Genomic DNA, 21,375 nt, shown 5'->3' with positions numbered 1-21,375 from the left:
GCCAGGGTCAGCCTTGGCCTTGGGGCAGTTCAGCGAGAAAGGACAGCCTGTAAACACCCACCAAGGTGGCCAAGGTGAGCCCAGCAGAGACAAAGGCTGGGAAGAGGGTTGGAAGGGGTGGCCACCTGGGGCTGAGAGGGCCAGGACAGGTGTCTACTTGTGCAGGGTGCTGCCCTGCCCAAGGAAAGCAGGTCGCCAGTTCCCCAGGGGGCCCTGTCAGGCCACACTGGTCCCCTCTTACTGTAGTCATGCACGGTTGCCCGCACAAAGCTGCCGTTGGCCTGGGCCAAGGTCTCATTGGGCATGTGCTCCACTCGGAAGGTCCGGAGGGCCTTGGCATCCCCAGAGAGCAGCGTGTTCGTGTACCGTCTCAGGAGCTCCCCAGAGGCTGGCACCACGTCTGCATCGAAGACACGTAACGTGGCTACCACTGTGCCCTGCAAAGAATATGGGGGCCAGTCAGGGCCCCGAAAGCCAGAGCCCATAGGAGGGCATGTGCCCTGCAGGTGGATCAGGTGTGTGCGGTCAGAGCTGGCTCCAGGGACAGCCTGACCAGGGTTCAAGCTGCAAGGGGCCCCCAGCCAGCCTGCTTGTCACCCTTCCTGGGCCACTGCACCTCACCTCTGCAACAGGTGCAATGGCATCTCCAGACTTCCCATGATTATGGGTTAGAACAGATGCCCTGGTGCTCTGTGGAAGACCTCATTCAGGTCCCCACAGTGCAGAGTGGGCACCCCCACTCTCCTTCCAGGAAGCTGGGCCCCGCACAGTGGAGAAGTTAGCTCAATGTCATGCAGTGACAGATGACAGAGCTGGGACCTAAGCACAGTGTCCACCAGAATGCTCTCCTACAGCTTCTTCTGTACCCCAGGCTAGATGGGGTCATGAGGGGGGTTCTGAGTAAAGCCACATGTCATCTCTGCTCTCACTCCTGGCCAAGCTCCACAGTGTTACCATGGAGCTGCCCCGCCAGGCTCATGGGACACTTCCCTACTCCATGTGCTTTCCTCTTGCCCATCCATCCACCAAACCTGCTCCCTGGGTGTCCAGAGAAGCAGGCAACCACAGCATATCCGACCCCGACCCTCCCCTTGCTCCCGCCAGCCTGCCGGCTGCAGGACAGCCCAGGGCCCAGCAGGTGGCAGTCACGCTCCGCCTGCACAGGCAAGAGGAAGGCGGGGCCCCGATGGGAGGGGCGGCGCAGGGACACCCCTGCCGGATCCACTGGCCTGTCTTCCTCCACTCCGGGGTACCCTCCCTGAACTCACTGGCCCTCCCTTGAGGGGCTGACAGCCCGAAGAAGGGAACACCCTCCTGGCAGATGTCCTCTCCGTCTCCTTGGGGCAGTGTGCCCCGCCTCTGCAGTACCACAGTTGTGCCCCTCTGATGCGAGCCCTGATGGTTGAGTCAGAGGCTGGGCACCCTTACCCTCAACCCCACCGGCACCCCAACCCCTCCCCTCACCCGCTTCCCAGGGCAGAGGTCAGCTCGGGGCCAGCGGGGCTGGTCCTCTCTCCTCCTCAGCTGTCCTGGAAACCAACAAAACCCCAACAGACAGACTGATGGACAAATGAAAGACGAATAACCACAGTGATGGTCAGCCACATGTCTGGATGGCTAGATGGACAGCTGAATAGACCGAGGAACAAATGACGAATGGAGAGACCCAGATGCACAACAAAGAGATGACAGACACTAGAGAAGCACCAGACAAACGCATAGGCACCTCCTTCCGCTTGAACTCCACCACCGCGCTGGCACTGTCGACGCCCCCGAAGAAGGTGGGCGCAGAGTCGTCCTCGTCGTACACGGTCACAGGGAAGGGCACCATCACCTCCTCCTCGCGCATGCCCATGCGAACCGTGCACGCGGCCACCAGCTCATACTTCTCCCGCTGCTCACGGTCCAGGGTCCAGCGCGTGCTCACCTCCAGGCTGTCCAGATCGCAGCGGAAAGGCAGACTCTCACCTGAGCACCAAACAGACCAGCAACCCCAGGATGACCCTGAGCTGAGGGGAGGGTGAGCTGCCTTCCTCAGGGCCCCACAGGGAGCAGTGTGCAAGAGGAGACAGAGCTGGGGTGCATGCTGGGCCTGGGCCATGGCCCCTCTTCAGCTTCCACAGTGGAGCACAGCCTCCAAGCACAGTTTGCAGTGGAGATTATGCTCTGAGCATCACTGTGCCTGCAGCCTGCACTGGTGCTGATAGGGAAGAGCAGGGACCAGGAGGTCTGCCTCAGGTCCTCAACCCAATCACCTAGGAGGGCACACCCCTTCACACACCCTGCCTGCCTCCTCTGTGGCGAGGGCTGGCACCAGTCACGCTGCAGGCCCAGAGATCCAGCTCCTAGCGTTTGCTGGTATCTGAAAAACTGTCAGGAATTTTCTTAACTGTGGAAGCAAGACATGCTCATTTTAGAGAATGTGAGAAAAAAGCCACAATTCCACCACTTGAAAACCAACATTGGGGACATCTGGTGTAATTTCATGTTAACACACAAATATTTCTGACTGCCTGGTTTGGATCCCTGCCCTATACACCTGCAGGCTGCGTGGCCTGAGGCTGATGGTTCTGTCTCTGTTCTTCAGCTTCCTCGCCAGAAGATGAAGTGAAGTGAGAGTTGCTCAGTCATGTCTGACTCTGCGACCCCATGGACTATACAGTTCATGGAATTCTGTAGGCCAGAATATTGGAGTGGGTAGCCGTTCCCTTTTCCAAGGGGGTCTTCCCAACCCAGGGATTGAACCCAGGTCTCCCACACTGCAGGTAGATTTTCTATCAGCTGAGCCACCAGGGAAGCCCCAGAAGATGAGATGCTGTGTGTGTTCATCGCCAGACACTGCTGTAAGTTCAATGACTAACTGCAACCTGGTGAGGGGAGGACCAGTAATAACAATATACTCTTCAACCCAAGCCTGTCCTCGAATTCATCCTCCAGAAAGGACCCAGAAAGGGGGAAAAGCTGAACGCTTGAAGGTCAACAGTGACCACCCCATAGCCAACCTCAGGAGGGCTGTCAACTCCACTTGGTGGAAAATCACATCAGAGCCACATATTACATGTGAACTACACATTTCCCTGTATTGCTTATGGTTACAAAAATGGCTTTTCTTTTTAAGCGAAAAAGGCAGCACACTAAACCATATGCTTTGGGGACAATTTTGTACAAAGACATCCATCCCTGTGGCAGGATAAATGAAGGGATGTGGAAGTGTGAGTGACTACTTTCCTTACACTACTGAGTGCTCCTTTAACGTTATGACCATGTGTGGGTGCCATCAACCTGGGGGGAATCCAGGCTTCACTTACCAGCCATCCAGCATAAAAGTGTCCCCTTTAAGTCCCCTTTAAACTGTCCAATGGCACCTCACACACAGCGGCTCAGTTGCCTTCTCTCATCTCCACTCGGATCCAGTGCCCTTCCCCTACCCCATATCCATGTGGCTTCCCCAGGGCCATCGTGTGGTAGGACTATCTTGTGACAAGGTCCACTGTCCTTACAGTGGCTCAGGCGGAATCCTGGAACCATGCTTGGTCCCCTTGTGAATCTCTCAACACCCCACATTCAACTCCCCAGAAAATCTTGCTGGATCTTCCTGCAAAAACATGCCCAGAATCTGCCTGCTTCTTGTGGCCTAAAGGCTTTCACCCTCAACCCCAGTCCTCATCCTCTCACTCAAGGATGTCTCCTGCCTCTTCATAGTTTTCCTGCTTCCTCCAAACCACTCGCCCCAAATCATTTCGAACACATCAGCCCGACTAACCTTTTAAAGTAAGTTATATCCTGTCAATGACACCCTCCCCCCACTCCTGAAAACACCTTCTATGGCTCCCTAGTCCCCTCATCAGGAAGTCCTGCCCCCTCCCTTGCATTTTTCTGCCCTCAGCAGCCTCTGCCCTCCCCTCCAGCCGCACCTCCCCCTCCGCACTTTTGAATGAGCTCGCCCTGCTTGCTGGGCACCCTCCTTTACCTTGCTCCAGACACCTGATTTAGGACAGTGGTCTCCACCAGTCCGTGCCTTCTCAGCATTACCTCCCACCTGGTCCCTTCAGAGGCCACCCAACGTCCTTAGCGCCTGTGTGGTCTCCACCTGCCCCAGGCATTGAAGGTCCAGACAGGCAGGATTTGGGCCTGAACTTGTTCACTGTTTCATCCCTGGTCCCTAGAACCATGCCTGGCCTGTGGCCAGCATACATGAGATACACGTGGACCTCTGAATGAATGGATGATGGGGTGGTGTAGTCAACTTGGACGGCTCATGTAGAGGAACTGCAGGGCCATGCCTGGCACTCGGCAGGCATCGAGGAAGGCTCCATGCGGCTGGCACTCACCTCCCAGGAGCCTGTAGGCCACACTGACGTTGGGGCAGAGGAACTGCACGGGCAGCAGGCAGAACTGGTGGAAGGTGCCAGGGGGCCTGTTCTCCCGGATGCGGAAGGACAGGCCTGACTCAGGGAAGCAGAGCTCCCGGGGCTTGAGGGCGCCGCAAGCTGGGAAGGAGGCATTGATGATGGAGAAGTACACTCGGGCACAGCCTGGCCACTGGCACTCGCCCTCACGTAGGGATGTGGGTGACAGGAAGACCCGCAGGTAGATGGTAAGCAGCGGGAAGCCGCCCTCTGCAGAGACAAGTCAGGCCCCGCCAGGGTGTCAGCCACACCTGCCCAGCTGGGATCTGAATGGGGAGAGGGCAGGAGCTCCGGGCTGGTGCAAAGCCTAGTCCTCACCAAGGCTAGCAGGGCTCTGCTGGGAACCCCGCCCTGCCCCCTACCTCCTGCTTGCCCCCTACGGCCCTGGACTTGGGATCTGGCAGCCTCAGGGCCCTATGGCTCTGCTCCCTCATCCTGGGGGGTGCCTCACAGGTCCATCTCTCTGATTATTCCAAATCTCAGTTCAAATACCCTTCCTCAGAGAGGTGCGCTGAACCCTGGGTCTAAGATGGAGTGCTTCCCCAAGGCAGGCTCTTGGCACCTCAGGTGACCTCCCTTCCCTCCCTCACCCACTACCCCAACCACTTTCTTTCTTTTCTCACTTTTAAAAACACTACAGGGGTGGAATTGGGTGGGAGGGGGGAGAGAGGTTCAAGAGGGAGGGGACATATGTATACCTATGGCTGATTCATTGTGATGTATGGCAGAAGCCAACACAATACTGTAATTATCCCTCAATTAAAAATAAATAAAACACTTATTCTATTCTATTTTTGCCAGTGTTGCTGCTTGTGGGATCTTAGTTCCCTGACCAGGGACTGAACCCAAGACCTCAACAATGAAAGCTCAGAGTCCTAACCACGGGACCCCCAGGGAATTCCATGCCACCCCTGCAGAGACACAGACTTCCCCAGCACCTAGAGAGGGGATTTCTGGCAAATTCCATCATGGAGGCACCATAGCAACCCCCGTCCAACCCATCTGGATCTCAGCTGGGGCGGGGGCTCTTCCTGGGCCTTCTATCTTAGCTCTAGGTAAGTGTCCCCCTGCTACATCTACTCCTCCCATATTCATCAGTTCTCTGCTTCTTACTAGCCTGTCCTCTGTTGCTCCAGTCCCCTGCTGTGGTTAATAATTCTCCGTATAAACTTTCTCTGTTCTAATTACTGTGATTTCTCTCCTGACTAGAGCTGGCAGGTGCATGAGGCTGCTCTCCAATCACGAACAGAACAGGCCTCCTATGAAACTCAGACCCTTGGCAAATTTCACTCTGGCAGTACTGTTCACAGCAGAGTGTCTGCCTCTCAGCACTCACAGGAGCTCAGAGCTGGCGTGAGGGCCCAGGGAGGCCATGTCTATAGAGCAAGAGGTGGGGTTGTGATCACCATTTGGTGCCACAAGGCAGAACTCTGCTCCACAAACAACCTCCTCCCAGTACCAGGGTCACACATGGCCTTCACTCCAGCTTGGACCCCTGCTCTGAGAAGCCGTCCAGGCCTTCCTCCTGCTCCACTTTCCTCCCCGGCACCAGGCCCCAGTCCTCACCAGGTGCCAAGAGCAGCCTGCTGCTGATGGTAAGGTGGGCTTTCTGTGCAAACAGCTGCTTCTCCACCAAGTTCCAGATCATCCACTAAATCAAGATCTTGGGATGTCTCTAGCCTTTCTTAACCCTTCTCTCACAACCCCACATCTCTGTTAATCCAACTGGAAGACATTTGGAGCCAGCATGGAGAGAGCCCCTCAAGTCCTCCACATAAGTTCTCCAAAATCCCAACAGCCTCAGGAGGCCTGAGGGTCATCAGTGGTCCTCAAGCTCATCCTGGCTCCCTCACGGGCTGGACAAAGAGGACAGGCCAGCCCCATCTCACTTGCTCCACTCTTACACAGCAGGAGTCGTAGGAGCTGTGTGATGGGCTCTAAGGAAGGACCAGGTGAGGGCAGGGCGGGGTGGGTAATGAGGCATGTGGGGGCGGGGTCAGGGCCGCCCCCTTACTGCGGATGTTGAGCTTCTCCCAGGAGCTGTGGTCCAGGCTCTGGTTAAGGTAGAGAAGCCCCGTGTCCTCCTGGATGCGGACCCAGTCATTCTCGTGCAGCCGCGTGTGGTAGGCGCTGTAGAGGTGCTAGCCCAGGCGGAAGCTGGGCATCTCCTCTGGCACGTCCTGCAGGGCATGGACATAGAGCAGGGGCGTGCCGGCCGGCTGGTCCACGTATAGCTTCTCCCAGTAAGCGTCCCTGGAGAAGTAGAGTCCCAGCGGGGCTGTGGGAGGCAGGGAAACACGTGAGGGAAGGAGGGACTGAGGGACGACCACGGTGCAGAGCCCAGCAGCCCTCCCAGGCAGATCACCTTTCCCAGCGGCCTAACTTCACATTTTAGTAATAGCTTCCTTGTGGGCCAAAAAAGAAAACTTAGGTCTTTCTCATCTGTATTCCTAAGAACATCAACACACAGTTATCTGTATAGCTAAACACTAGCTGCAAATACACTGCTTTAAAACAGAAAAAGGAGGAAGTGAGGAAGCATAAACAGTTGCAATATCATCCTCGATTACCTGAGATAGATAAGCACGTAAACCACTCGGCTTTCACCCAAGCTTCTGAGCAAATCACCTGGAGCCAGAGTTTTGAAGTGTACAAGACGCTGCCAGACAAGCAGAGCAGGCAGGGGTCCCCAAAGATGAACTAGAGCACTTTATAAGTAACAACATTCGTGCATGCTAAGTCACTTCAGTCGTGTCCAACTCTTTGTAACCCTATGCACTATAGCCCTCCAGTCTCCTCTGTCCTTGGAATCCTCCAGACAAGAATACTGGAGTGGGTTGCCATGCCCTCCTCTAAGAGATCTTACCGACTCAAGGATTGAACCTGCATCACTTACACCTCCTGCATTGGCAGGTGGGTTCTTTACCACTAGTTCCACCTGGGAAGCCCCTGTAAGTAACAAAATCTTCATCTAAAGTCAAACATGCTCCTACCATAGTACCGAAAAATTCCACTCCATTTATCTGAGAAAAATGAAAACATATGTCCGTCTAGTGACTTGTTCACAAATGCTGGGGTTATTCACAGAGCCAAGAACTGGGAAGAACCCAGATGTGTTCCAGCAGGTTATCAGATAACAAACCTCAGTCCATCACACCATGGAACCCTATGCAGTTAGGATGGGGCACAAACTATTGATACACACGACAGCCTGGACACATCTCATAGACATCCTGCTAAGTGGAAGAAGCAGCACAAAAGAATCACATGGCACCATTCCAGACTGATTTTAGGTGACAGAAATCAAACTGGGTACCAGCTGGGGGTAGGGGAGGTAATAGACTGGAAAAGCAGGGGGCATATTCTGGGAAACATACATGTTTCATATCTTGATGGGGTGTGGGTCACACAGGGACATCCATTTGTCAACAACATACAGCCAAGATTTGTGCATTTCAACGTATGTAATTGTGGCCTAAATTTATCACTGAGAGGCTGTGGGTAGAGCTGTAAATGCCATGAGGAAGAGGGATGCTGACCATGGCCACGCTGGGTGAACCAATGGGGCACTCATCCTACTACTCTCTTGACTTGGTGTATGTTCAACATTTTGCATCATAAACAGTTATTTTTAAATAGTAAGAAATTTTAAAAAGATGGATAAATGGGCAGGTGATGCTTTAAAAAAAAACTGAAAACCTGCCAATATTCTCTACAAAGCATAAAAAATACTAACACACAAAGCAAACATGAGAAACATTGTACTTGTGTGTGAGCGATTTCTCTTTTCAATCAATTTGTTTCCACCTACATTCTGCTTCTCTTGCAGCCACCAAGATGAGTGGTTGGTCCACTCCACACCAGTGGAAGATACCCTGGGGCTGCCTGGGTCCTTGAAGACACACTTGTGTGTGGGAAACAATCAAGAGCCAACTAGAGTCAGGTGAGGAGAACTGGTGAAGACCTTTTGGATCCCAAAGTGGTGAAACAGAAGAAAACTGGAAGGTTGCCAGCACTGTGCCAGGCTTCCCAAGGATGACTTCAAAGGCAACCCGGCTGGGAATGCCAACTTGAAGTGTGCATTGATTGGGTCCCACCCACCCAGTGTGGGTGCTGCCCTGCCAAACAGGCTGGACCACGGAGCCAGCAGGAGAGGGAGGGAACAGGAAGAGAAACAGAGGGAGAGAGAGGGAAGGAGGGAAAAGACAAATGGGGCTAAGGACAAAGGTAAGTAAGGCAGAGAGGATGGAGGGGAGAGATGCTCTGGCCAGTAGTCAAAGGCTACTGCACACCCGGCACTAAAGACAGAGATGGAAGGAGGGGGCTGCAGGTACGGAGCTGACTTATTAGACCTTCGGAAAACTGCTCCCTAGGAGTGCTGTCCCTGGAGTGGGACCCAGAATCACTGGGTCTCTGCAGGTGAGGTACTGGGAAGGGCAGCTGAACTCCAAGGAGCTGGCCCTGTGCCCAAGTCAGGCTCTGCGTGTGGCCTTCCTGCCCTGCCACCTCTTGGGGGAAGGGATCCACCCAGAGCATCATGCTGCCTGCCATCCAAGGGGGTGGCAGCTCCAGGAGCCCTAGGAAGAAGTCACTCTGGGGAACTCTGGGGAGGGAGCACTGAGACCTGACTTCCCTTGCCGGGGGTCTCACTGGTAGAGACCACGACAGGAGCCACCCACACATGGCTGGATGCCACCCTCCTGTCCCACAGCCTCCCAACTGGCCACGAGGACATGGACTGCCTCTCAGATACACTCAGAGTGTTCATTTCTTCGGGATTTAGTAGCCAACCCTAGCAGGGATGGGTGGCAGCTCAGAGAACTGTGTCAGCCCCAAATGGCCTCAAGACTGGCCTTGATGCTTCTGTGAAAAGGCAGCCAATGGCACTAGCTCGGAGCAGGCCTTTTACAAGCTGGGCAGAGTGACAGGCCACAGCTGACAGATCCTCCTGCACAGCTAGGATGCACTCCACTGGCTCACGCTTCCTGAGAAGTACACAGTTCGGGGTCCCAAAGAGGACCCTACAGCACTGCTCATACTGCTCTTGTGACAAAGGCAGGAGGGTTCCTGTGGTGTTTCCTCAGCCAACGAGAGGGAAGGGGCAGCTGCTCCCCACCTGTAGTGCACTGAAGCCCCACTGCACTGCCTGGCAGAGTAATAAACCTGGGTCTGCACTCCTCACAGAAATCAGAAGGGCTCCGAGCCCACGGTGGCCCCCTGTCCTGCCCCAGTAAGGCCGGGTCTGGGAAGGCAGATTCAAAGTGGGGGTCAACACCAGACACAGCCCTGCTGCCCCAAAACAAGTGCCTGATTCATAAGCAGCAGCCCAGCTTCCTTTCCCTCCAACACTCCATGAAGGTTGCAAGTCAAAGAGTCTAGGGGGAGCTCTGGGGTGGGCTGTGGGGGGCTGGGGAAGGAGCGCAGAAGCTGATGCTCACAGCCCTGCGGACAGCAAGAGGAGTGGCTTGCTTTTCCCTCCACTGCCACCTTCTCCAGAGGACCTGGCCCACCGCATTCACCCACCCCGCCTCTCAAAGGTGCAGAGTGGGGTGAGCACGGCCAGGTGGACTCACACAGCACGAGGCCAGGCCCCGTGGCACATGGTGACCCTGCATTTTCTTCGCAGCCCCAGATGGAGCTGCTGATGGGATCACTGCTTTGCAAACAGACACCTGGGCAGGACAGAAAGAAAGTTGTTTGTATGCTCGAGGGCACATGTGCAGCCAGCCAGGGGATTGGGATTTGGAGGGCTGTCTTTCCAGCAGCATAGCCCTCACCGGCCTGCTCAACCCCATGTCACATGGTCCAGAACCCACGGTTACTGTGCCCACCCTCCACCCCCACCCCAAGTCCTGGGCAGTGACCGCAAGTCAGGGACACTGGCCTGCAGTAGAAAGCAGCCCCGGAGGGTGCACCATCTTTCGGGAAGGTTGACTTTCTGGCCACAAAGAGAATGAGAGATTTCCCAGTGGCTTGACAGGGTGGTGACCTGGTGGCAGTCCAGGCTTGTGACACCATGCTGGATGGGAAGGGGGCTCTGTGCTGCCAGCCTCCTTCTCATCCTGGCAGAAAGGTGAGCGCCAACCACTAGCGATCTGAGATGCTGCCTTCAGGGCCCCAACCCCAGAGCTGCAGGAGACTCAGTTGGTGGGGAGGGGGAAAGCCCAGGGTGGGTGTGGGTGGGTCCCCCAGATGGCACACAGCCAAGGGCAGCCTGTGTCTGCCAGCCTGCCTGGCCACCAGCTCTCCTTGGTGTGCCAGAGCTCTCCGTGGAGAAGTGAGGTCTGCATTCTGGTCTCCGGAGTACTGTCAAGGATGGTGTGGGACGCCTGCACCCACATCAGCAGAATATCGCGACTTTTGCCTTCTTATTCTCTCAGGATATAATCCCTGTGGCCTCGGTCAGCTGTGCAAGAACTGGCAGCCCTGGGAGCCACCCATGGGGGGTAGGGCTTGCAGATCGGTCTTCTAAGCGGGGGCGAGATGCTCACTCCACCTACCAGGTAGTGAGGAGCAGATCCAGAATAGGGCTCCTCCCCTGGGGCCCCCTTGAGCACATGTACATTCAATGGTCCAGGGGCTGGGAGGTGCCTTGAGCTCCAGGGAGCCCCCACCTCCGAGCTGGTCCAGTCACCACCACACAGACTTCACGTGCAGGATGAGAGCACTGCCTGCTCTCATCTCCGAGCCAGGTCCTACAGGATCCATGTGGGGCCTGGTCTGTTGCTGCCAAAAGTGATTTGTGGGTTGGGCGATGATTGTGAGCAGAAACAGTCTTAAATGCACTTAAAATGCTTCCCAGGTGGTCCCTACTCAGGGCATGGCCGCCTTAATGCTCCTCCTTGTCACAGACACGTTTAGATGGAAAAACACATGGTCCAAGGTAGGGAACGAGGGTGTGGGTGCAGGGCTGGCCTCAGGGGGGTGTAGCCTGGGGAGACCACAGTTCCCCATACTTGGTTTAATGCTCTCCTGTCATTGTCCTAAAATAATTCATAATTCTAGAACAATCTGCATTCTATGGTGGGCCCTACAGATGATGGGGCCAACCCCAGAGGGTGAAGGAGAAGAGCCCGGAAAGGGCCATCAGAGGTGTCCAGTTTCCTGGGGCTGTGCAGCCTCTGTAAAGTTCTAGCCTCCTCTGGGCCTCACTTTCTCTGACTGTGAACAAGAGTAGGGCAGGCTGGGGAGAGGAGGAGCTGGTATAGGCCTCACCTTTGCACAGGTACACGCGGTATGAAGTTCACACTTCCGATTTATAATCACTGGGCAAACCTCTTCACTGCCCCATTAAATAGGTAAGAACACGGAGGCTGGGAGGTGAGAAGACTTCCCATGGTCAAACAGCTGGAGGGTGGGCATCTTGGGGTTTGGACGATGACTAACAAAGCGGCGATGGGACTCAGGAGCAAGGCAGATGCTGGCCCCACCAGGAAGCCCCAGGCCTTGCCAGCTGACCACCCCTCCCTGCTGGCACCGTTTTGCCAGGAAGGGCTTTTTGACCAACCTCTGATGAGAGTCTCCCCTGGAACTTGGGGCAGGTCGACACAGCAGGACTTGTAAAACCTGCCCCACCCACACCTTCCACCCCGAATGCTGCTGGGTGACAGGGTCCTCCCCCAACACCTAGTCCCACGTTTCTGCCTCGACAGATATTGCCAGCACCACGTGGGGTTCTGGCCCCTCAAGTTGCCCTGGCATCACACCAGAGGGTGAGGAGCTGGGCTTTGCTCTCACAGGAGTGGGGATGGGTCCCACACTGCTCATGACATACCTGCCAAAGGTCCTGGCTGCTGCTCGCATTTGCAGAGACCCCAGGCCCCCTTCATGGCATGTGTGTGTATATGCATGAATGTGTATGCACAGGTATGCAGCAGATGGAAACAGAGACAGGCATGTGGGCCCAAGGCCCCATATGCTCCCACCCTGCCCCACCCCTGCAGGAGAAGATGTGCAACTAACACTCAGTGGGGACAGCGGGCTGTCCTGTTCCAAGGAGGGCCTCCTCCAGCATCTTTACAAGCAGAGCCACCAGGCATGGATGGTCTCATTCGGCACACGCAGTCACCAGCCTTTTTGTATCCTGGAAAGGCAGTCTTCAATGCTCCACACCTGGCTGGATGTGTCATTTACTCACATTTGTATGCAGAGAGAAGCAGGCCCAAGTCTCTACTTCACTTTCACTCATTCAACTGTCCACAAGCTCAGCCCTGTGTGAACACTCACACATGAACACTGGTCATACTCGTACACATTCTCAGACCCACACAGAAGCTGTGAGTGCCCTCCTGTGCGGTGGAGAACCACACAGGTGGACGAGGGTTTCTGGTTGTCATCCCTCACTTCTGCAGCACATTGTGGGGACATCCTGCATGCTCTGCCTCAGTCCATGCCAAATGCACGCAGCCCCTTGGCGCCAATGTAGCCCACGCCCTTGCCCCGCGATCACCTCCCATAGCCCCCAGATGCACCCATCACCAGCCTTTGTGCACCAGCCTCAGCTCCCCCGTGTACTGGAGGGTCACCTCCCGCTGGCCCCCGAGGCTGCAGACCAGTCCTGGCCCCTGCAACCCAGCCAACTTCTCAATATGCAGTGAGCTGTGACCCCACTCTGGGGAGGGAGCCCCTTCCCCAAGCTCCTGCCCTCTGCCTCAGGGTGGCCCACAGCTCTCTTACACTCATCACTGCCGATCAACTCTTATGTTAACCTCCTCTGGTCCAGTCGCTGTGTGGGTGTCTCTGGATTGGACCCAGACTGATACACACATCTCTCTTACACTTAGCATGTCACATGCACATTCTCTCACACTGTTGCAGACCCACCCCCACCTCCCCCATCTTCTTGCTCATTTAGTGAGACATACCGAGCCTACCCAGTCCTAACTGCAGGCTCACCTCACCAGTGCCCCCTGGTCAGCCCTGGCCATGAGAGGCCATGCACAACTCCCCTGAGGTTCCTTTGACCTCCTTGCTACCCTCGACTGAGGATGTGCTGCCAGTCTGACCATACCAACCCAGATCCAGGCAGGTGCTTCCTAACTGGGCACCCTTGACTAGAGTGAGTGGCAGTCACCGTGGTCATCCCACACAAGGCCCCAGACAACCAATGTCCTAGGACTGCAATGTAAAAGCCAGAATTTGGGGCTCTCAAGAAAAAAACACATGGCAAGATGGTCTGATCTAAGAACTGAGTGGGGTGACAATAGTGCCCACATGTGTGTGCAAGGCAGTACCTTCCCGCAGAATCCACTCACCGGGCAGCCCTGCTCCTGCCTGTGACGAGCACCAGATCCTGCAGATGACAGCTTTATTATGGCCCAGCACAATCTCCTTAACAGACGGTGGTTTCCTAATGCCATCACTTCTGCAGGAACAGGAAGCAGACCTCATGGACTCCTCCCCAGGGACTGCCCCTCTCCCTGAGGGCCAGCTGTCCCTGTGGAGGGTCCCCCTAGCCCCACCGCCCAGACAGCAACTTTTGGCACCATTATCCTCTCCTCGTCCACCCCATGCCCCTCCTCTCATATCCTGTTCACATTTTCTCTTTATTCTAGTTGAATATTTGACATGTACAAGCAGTATATTTTGCAGAACATTTATGTCAAAATAGTGTTCTGCAACAAACACTCATGAACCTGTGGCCAACTTAACTGGACGTTTAGCAACAGTGCTGCCCCTCCCACACGCCCCTTCCACCTCATACACTCACAGAAACATGAATCTGGGTCTTTGTTTCCCTTGCCCCTCTTTTTAAAACACTTTTACCTTATTCTTGAAAGGCACTTCTGCTGGGCAGAGAATTCTGTGTGTGTGAGTGTTCAGTCATGTCCAACTCTTTTGTGACCCCATGGACTGTAGCCTGCCAGGCTCCTCTGTCCATGGAATTTTCCAGGCAAGAATATCTGGAGGGAGTTGCCATTTTCTCCTCCAGGGGATTTTCCCGACCCAGGGATTGAATCTGCATCTCCTGCATTGGCAAGCAGACCCTTTATCAACTGTGCCAACTGGGAAGCCCACTTGGGAAGCCCTGAGACTTCTACAGGACAGTTATTCTGTCCTTCAAAAGCGTGATTCTGCTGTCCTGCTTCTGAGAGGTCTGTACTCAATTCTGATGATTCCCTTCTTGGTTCTCTCTTCTCTCTGGTTGCTTCAGGACCTCCTGTGTTTGGTGCTTTCCTATTTCATTCTGATGAGCCAGCCTGCTCACCCCCATGTGGGTTTCCTCCGTCTCAGCTTATCTTCTAGGTGTTCTCTCCAGAGCGTCCTTAAGCAAATGGCAGCCAGTCCCACAGCTCGAATGGCTGCCTCTGGGCCAAGGAATGCCACGTTCACCAGCCCTGACCTCCACCCAAGTACCAGAGACATCCGTACCAACTCGCTCCATCCTCTCCCTCATCTCAGTTCAGCTTAGAGGACCACCTAGCCTCCCTGAGCCCACTCTTTTTTTTTTTTTTGGCTGTACTGGATCTTAGTTGTGGCATGCAAGATTTAAGTTCCTGGACCAGGACTGAAGCCAGGCCCCCTGCTTTGGGAGCACAGAGTCTTAGTCACTGGACCACCAGGGAAGTCCCTCCTTGAGACCACTCTTGACCCCATAGGCCACTTGCCCCAGAGCAGCCAGGGTCAGTCAGATCATGTCACAATCTGTCTGAAACAACAAACTAGTGAGTGAAACAACAAAGGAATCCAGGAAGGAACAAACTAATACATAAATGGTTTTAAGCACAGAGTGGCGGGGGGAAGGTGGGCGGGAGGTTAACAGCTGGGCACATTTGGAAAACAGTGAGACTTTGGGATAGGAGAGGGGGCAGGGTATCAGAGAGATGGGTGATATCACCTTGGTCAAGACCCCCTGGCTTGGTCTGACAGGCACAGGGAGCCACAGGTGGGTGGCCAGTGGCAGGATGAGTGCAATGGAGCCTCACGGATGCCCCTCCCCACCCCATGAGGCTCACGTGGGGCACACAGCACTCTCTAGTGCACGACCTGCCTGGGTGAGGCCAGAGTTGGCATTGAGCAAAGAAACCCTGAGGACACCTAAGAACAAAATCACTGACCACGGCTCAGGAAATGATGGCCTGGTAACTGAGGAACACTGCCAACTGGGAGACATTAGGCAGAATGACATACACATGCACACACACACATGTGCACTCTCAGGCAGGGTCACCCTGTAGGATGCTCCACACACCCCACGATCTCCATTTTTTGTCCCAGATGGAGGCTGGTTTTGCAAGGGATTGTAATGTAATTTTGGCTTTTTAGGAAAAAAGCACAGGTCAGGAGAACCAGTGCCTATGAGCGCAGAGAGGGCCCTGCAGGCCAGCCCCACTTTGGCCATAAATGGGGCTGATGGTATGCTCAGTACCTCCTGTGTGTGGCCATAAAACCATCACCACCATCACCACCATTACCCAACCACAATCACCACCCCCAGCTACACCATTACCACTACCATGATCACCACTCTCCCCACAAGCACCATCACCTTCACCCCCCTCACCTACACAGCATCACTACCACCATCACTAACTTCACCTGAACTCCAGCCCCCCACTATATTATCATCCCCACACCCTAACCACTACTGACACCATCACCACCCTCCCCACAACCATCACCTCACACCTTCACCCACCAGCTTCACCACTACTGCTGACCATGCCTACACCATCACCACCCACCATCACTCCACCCTCCAACCATCGCCACCATCATCACTCTGCTAGGCATCCAGAGGCTTCCAAATGAAGCAGCTTTGCCAGGTTTGACCCACATAAGATGTGGGAAGAAAGCTGGACTGGAAAGACCCACAAAGCCAGCCCGGGCCTGTCCTGTTCACTGCTGCATTCCCAGAACCTTGCCTGATGCCTGGCACAGAGCAGGCGAGAAGGGAAGGCCTGGGTGGCCCTTTGAGAGCCAGCCACCTCTGTTCACGGGTCCTGGGCTCAGCTTAGATGTCACAAGCCAGTGCCTCCTTGCAGGGAATATGACAGCTTGCCCCAGTCCTCATGCTGGGAACTGAAGCCTCTCTACAAAATCATCAAGAAAACTCTGGCCTGTGCAGGTGTACCCAAAGCTGAACAGCTAAGTGCATACATGGGTGGTGAATACAAGCCAGGGCTAGCTACTTTACTTGGTGCCCAGTGAGGACACTAATCACCATGAGAGCAGCCTCAATTCCAGTCTTAAATTCCCTCTTCCCAAATGCTGCCAGCAGCCCTCAGTGGACAGCCTGTGTGCCACTGTGGCCACAAGGCTGAGTGGCCTTCCTGGCCCGGACTGGGCACACAACAAAGGCCAGCTGGCACAAAGGCCTGGCACACAAGGAGGAGTGAGCAGCCACCCTGGCACACCCTGGATGCCTGGGGCTCTCCACGCTCCTGAGGATTCTGTCTAGTGCAGAGCCCAGGCACCTGCCTGCCTGTCTGGTCAGGGACTTCACACATAGCCCAGCTCTGCAGGCTTTCCCTCCATCATCCCTTCAGACTGAGCCTCATCGTGTGGTCCACGGTGGGCAGGGCAGGCGATCACATGCAGGGGTACTGTGTCTCCCCACACACCTGTCTGCGTGGGCCCTGCCTGGACAGGGTGGCTGGTGGCCTGGAGAGAGGAGGAGAAACCCGAGGACCAGGCCTTGCCTCAGAGGCACCACAGACCTGTACGTACAGGTACATTCCTCCACACGTGAAAAGCTCTGACTTGCCCACCTTACCCGAGCTCTTACTGTAGACCTCAGTCTCCCCGTCTGTTTCCCAATTCTGAGGAAGAGAATTCACTTCTTGCTCTCAGAATGGAACTGCAACCAGGCCTAGGTCTCCTGACAACCCCCTCCTCTGCCATGCCATCTACGTAGTCCTCTGCTGATGGGCAGGAAGGGGTCAGGGTGTGGCTGAAGTTTGGGGTAGTGAGGTGTGCAGACGAGATCTGCAGCCCAGCTGCATGGAGCCAGCAGCCCAAATTCCTCCCTTGTGCCCAGGCCCCAACCTTCTGTTCCCAGAGGCCTGAGGGCCAGGCTGCACCTAGCAGGCACCCGTGGCCACCACCCACATCCCCAACCACCCGGACCAGCTGCAACAGCTTCGCTCAGATGATGGACACTCATGCCCAAATGTGATTTCCCAGCTGCCACTGAGTTACTCACCAGCCTCACTAGCAGTTCCTTCCAGCTTCTATGCAAAGGAAACTGCGAATTAGGTTACAATTAATTTCTTTACCCAGGGCAAAGCCTGACTGGAAAAAGACTGGCCACCCAAGTGGCCTGATGATGACTGTTCTGCAGGTCACCAGGCTCCCTTGGCTCTGGGGTTCCTGTGCTTTGTAACCCCAGCCAACGGCAGGTGTATCAGCCCCGGCCTGGTCAGGTCAGCCCTGGCGACTGGCCAGGACATCCCAGGCTTTGACTCTGCTGCTGCTGCCCAGCAACTGTCCCCCTCTCACCCAGCAGGGCACTATGACTCAGATCTCAACAAATGTGTCACCTCATTGGACCTCCTTGAACAGCCATGGTCCTGCCCCTTTCTGCCCCTCCCCCCAGCACCGGTCTCGCCCAGCCCAGGTTTACCATTAACCAGCAAGGGCTTCCCCGAAGGTTCATCAGGTAAAGAATCTGCCTGCGATGCAGGAGACACAGGTTCGATCCTTGGCTCGGGAAGATCCCCTGGAGGAGGAAATGGCAACCTACTCCAGTATTCTTGCCTGGAGAATCCCATGGACAGAGGAGTCTGATGGGCTACAGTCTATGGCGTTGCAAAGAGTTGGATTTAACTCAGCAAGAGTGAGACTTCTTTATTGGGTTGGCCAAAAAGGTCGTTTGAGTTTTTAATGCATGATATTACAGAAAAACCCAAACGAACTTTTTGGCAAGCCAATGCATTCTTCCCGAGAGGCTCTATTCCAAATGCTTCACGTGCATCACCCTACTAATGGACACGACAACTGCCAGAGGTAAGGACAACTTCTGGTTCCTGTCTTAGAGCAAGGAAACCAAGGCAGAGAGAGGCTACCTTGCCCAAGGCTGTACAGAGTGAGTGAGCCAGGACTTAAGGGTTCTACTCTTAGGTATACATGGCCACCAGGCTCCTCTGCTCGGTGACGGCTGTGCACACACATGTGGAAAAGCCAGGGCACCATGACCTGGGACTCCAGGCCACCCATCCACCTGCTTGCTGACCAGGTGGAAAATGCAACCTAAATAATCCTCCATAGTCTTCTTCAGTCTCCTCAAAAATGCAGGTGCCCTTAAAAGTCTCCTCGTGGAAATTTGCTCTTTCATATCTCAGTGAAACAGAGCAAAGGCCCAGGAAGGCATGAACAGGGGGGAGTTTGCTCGGCCAGCGCTGTCCAACAGGGACAGACATGGTCAAGGCTGCTGAGTGTGCAGGTACCTGGGGATGCTGGGGGCCTGATGTGCCCATGCCCCCTGGACACAGGACTGAGCCTTGAGGGGTCCTTTTCTTTGCTGCTGTTAGATCCTACTATTCGATACCTGGGTTGGGAAGATCCCCTGGAGGAGGAAATGGCAACCCACGCCAGTATTCTTGCCTGGAGAATCCCATGGACAGAGGAGCCTGGAGGGCTAGAGTCCATGTGGTTGCAAAGAGTAGGATACAACTGAGCATGTGTGCGTGCACACGTGCACATGCATGCACGTACACACACACATTTCACCTTCAGAAGTGAGTCTAGATACAAAGGAGAGATTTCAGTGTGACTCGTGAAAGCAGAGAGACAAGTGCAGAGCCAGGCCCAGGCCACGCTCCTTCTCTGTCTTCCTGCATGGCCCACTCAGTGCTCAGCCTCTCTGCGTCTGTTCCCAGCTGTGAACAGGGACAGGGACCCTCCCTGGAAGGGCTGCTGGGACCAAGCACCTACTGGTGGGAGCCAGAGCCACTTCTCCTCTTTTCTCCCTCTCTTTTTTTTTTTTTTTTTGCAAAGAACTTGTGGTTTATTAAAGACAACTTGTCGTCAGCAGCATTTATTCAACGAACAAAACAAATGAAAAAATAAAAGCAGACTAACATTCTGACCCTTAGAGTGAGACTAACTGAATTCATTCAGCCCAGTGTCCAGAGTCCTAGGGGCAGCTTCCCAAGGAGGAAGCCTTGGAGTCTCGGGGTCTCTTGGCACCTCCCTTGAGAGTCTTGCCGGGGGGTGGGGGCGTGGAAATTGCCAAGGGTAATTCTTCCCTTTGGAGGAGTTCAGTCTAACCTGGGTATGGTCCCTGTGCTCTTTTGACCTTCATCACAAAGTCAAGGAGAGGACACTGGACCCAGGTCTGCCACTGAGGCAAATCAGATGCAGTGATGCAGGATGGTCCCAGGAAAGAGGAGGGCAGAGGGACAGGCGAGAGGGAATGCACTGGGGTCCTGGTCAGTGTCTGCTGGGTCACAGGCTGCGGCCCCAGCCTCGGGCTGTGAAGGGATCACGCAGGGGCTGACCACCAGCAGACGAGTTCTGGTACAAGGGTGACCCAGGCTGCTGGGAGGATGTGTGTTTCTGCCTCATACTGGTGTGGTGTCTTTACACACTAGTTCTCCCTTACACTCAGTTCTACCACAGAGCTCAGAGCTCCCCCAGCCAGGACCTTCTGGAAAACCAAGAAGGTCCCAGAAGGCAGGGAGAGAGGATGCTGACTGACTCTGGAAGGTCAGGAAGACCATGTCTCCAACCTGCTTCCTCCTTTCCAGCCTTACCCTTCATTTCCAAACCAAGCACTTGCCAACCCGCAATAAATAACCAGGAGTCCGAATAAAGAGCAAAAATCTTCCAGATACTGTGTGGGAAGAGGAAGAAAAAGGGAAGCATACAAAGTCCCAGAAGCATCCACAGGACAGCCTGGCAAGGAGCCGCCTCCTCCCTGACTCCTGAATGAGACCTCCTTGGGCCCACAAAGGCTTCCTGATAACCCCCTAGTCAAGATCTTCCCACCCTGAGCAGGTGGGAACACCTGGTGGAAATTTGATAAAGCAAAGTAAACTCAACAACAAAAGAAGGTCCACCCAATTGAAACAGGGGCAAAATAGTTGCTTCCCCAAAAAAGATACAAATGGCCAAGAAGGAAGTAAAAAGACTCTCAGCATCACTGATAATTAAGAAAAAGCAAATCAAAACCATAGGTGAGGACACTGCTTGTATCCAAGAAAATTGATACAATTTAAAAATATAAACAGAAACTAACATGTGTTGGTGAGGATGTGGTAAAACTAGAACTCTCACACACAGCTGGTAAAATTGTAAAATGTTTCAGTTGTTATCAGAAAATAGCTTGGCAGTTCCTCAGAAAAGAGCTTGGCAGTTCCTCAGAAAAGTTGAAATTATCACATGACCCAGCAATTCTACTCCAAAATAAACACCTAAGAGAACTGAAAACAGGGATTCAAACAGATACTCACACAAAAATATCCACAGCAGCATTATTCACAAAAGTCAAAAGATGTAAACAACCCAAATGTCCACCAAGAGATGAATGAATAAATAAATGTGATACATGTTGCATTGGCCCTAAAGTTCATAAACCCAAACAAACTTCCTGGCCAACCCAATACATGCAATGTAATATTACTCACCCTTAAAAAGGAATGAAATACCAATACATGCTACAACACGGATATACCTCCAACCAAGTAAAAGGAGCCTGATACAAATGAAAGGTCAATTTATTTTAAATATCCAAAATAGACAAGCCCATAGAGACAGGTGCAGAGTGGCAGTTACCAGGGGCTAGTGTGGGGGGACTAGGCGCACTGCCTAATGGGTATGGGGTTTTCTTTGGGGGGTTAACAATAATGTTCTGGAACTACACAGGGGTGATGAATATGCAATGCTGTGAATGTACTAAATCCCACTCAACTGTTCACTCTAATTTTGTTATGTGAATTTCATACCTCAAAAGAAGTGAATTTTAATTGTTTACCACCCTGTTCTTCCCCCCATCTCCGCAGGAGAGACCACCCTGGAAGAGGCA

The 21,375-nt window shown here is 54.1% G+C and overlaps 1 protein-coding gene across 1 annotated transcript in view; it reads right to left on the bottom strand.

Moving 5' to 3' along the window:
• The window catches only part of LOC122690746 (proto-oncogene tyrosine-protein kinase receptor Ret-like), a 34,323-nt gene extending 20,509 nt beyond the window's left edge, over positions 1 to 13,814 (bottom strand). Inside the window, 5 exon segments of the mRNA XM_043897668.1 lie at positions 242 to 437; positions 1,727 to 1,968; positions 4,332 to 4,619; positions 6,424 to 6,687; positions 13,664 to 13,814. Coding sequence (XP_043753603.1) covers positions 242 to 437; positions 1,727 to 1,968; positions 4,332 to 4,619; positions 6,424 to 6,687; positions 13,664 to 13,799 — 1,126 coding nt within the window. The 5' untranslated portion in view covers positions 13,800 to 13,814.
• Positions 13,815 to 21,375: the final 7,561 nt, after the last annotated feature.

The sequence above is a fragment of the Cervus elaphus genome, chromosome X, assembly GCF_910594005.1.
Source record: "Cervus elaphus chromosome X, mCerEla1.1, whole genome shotgun sequence".
NCBI lineage: Eukaryota > Metazoa > Chordata > Mammalia > Artiodactyla > Cervidae > Cervus > Cervus elaphus.
Note: the sequence above shows the minus strand (reverse complement) of the source record. Positions and strands in the feature narration are given on the sequence as shown.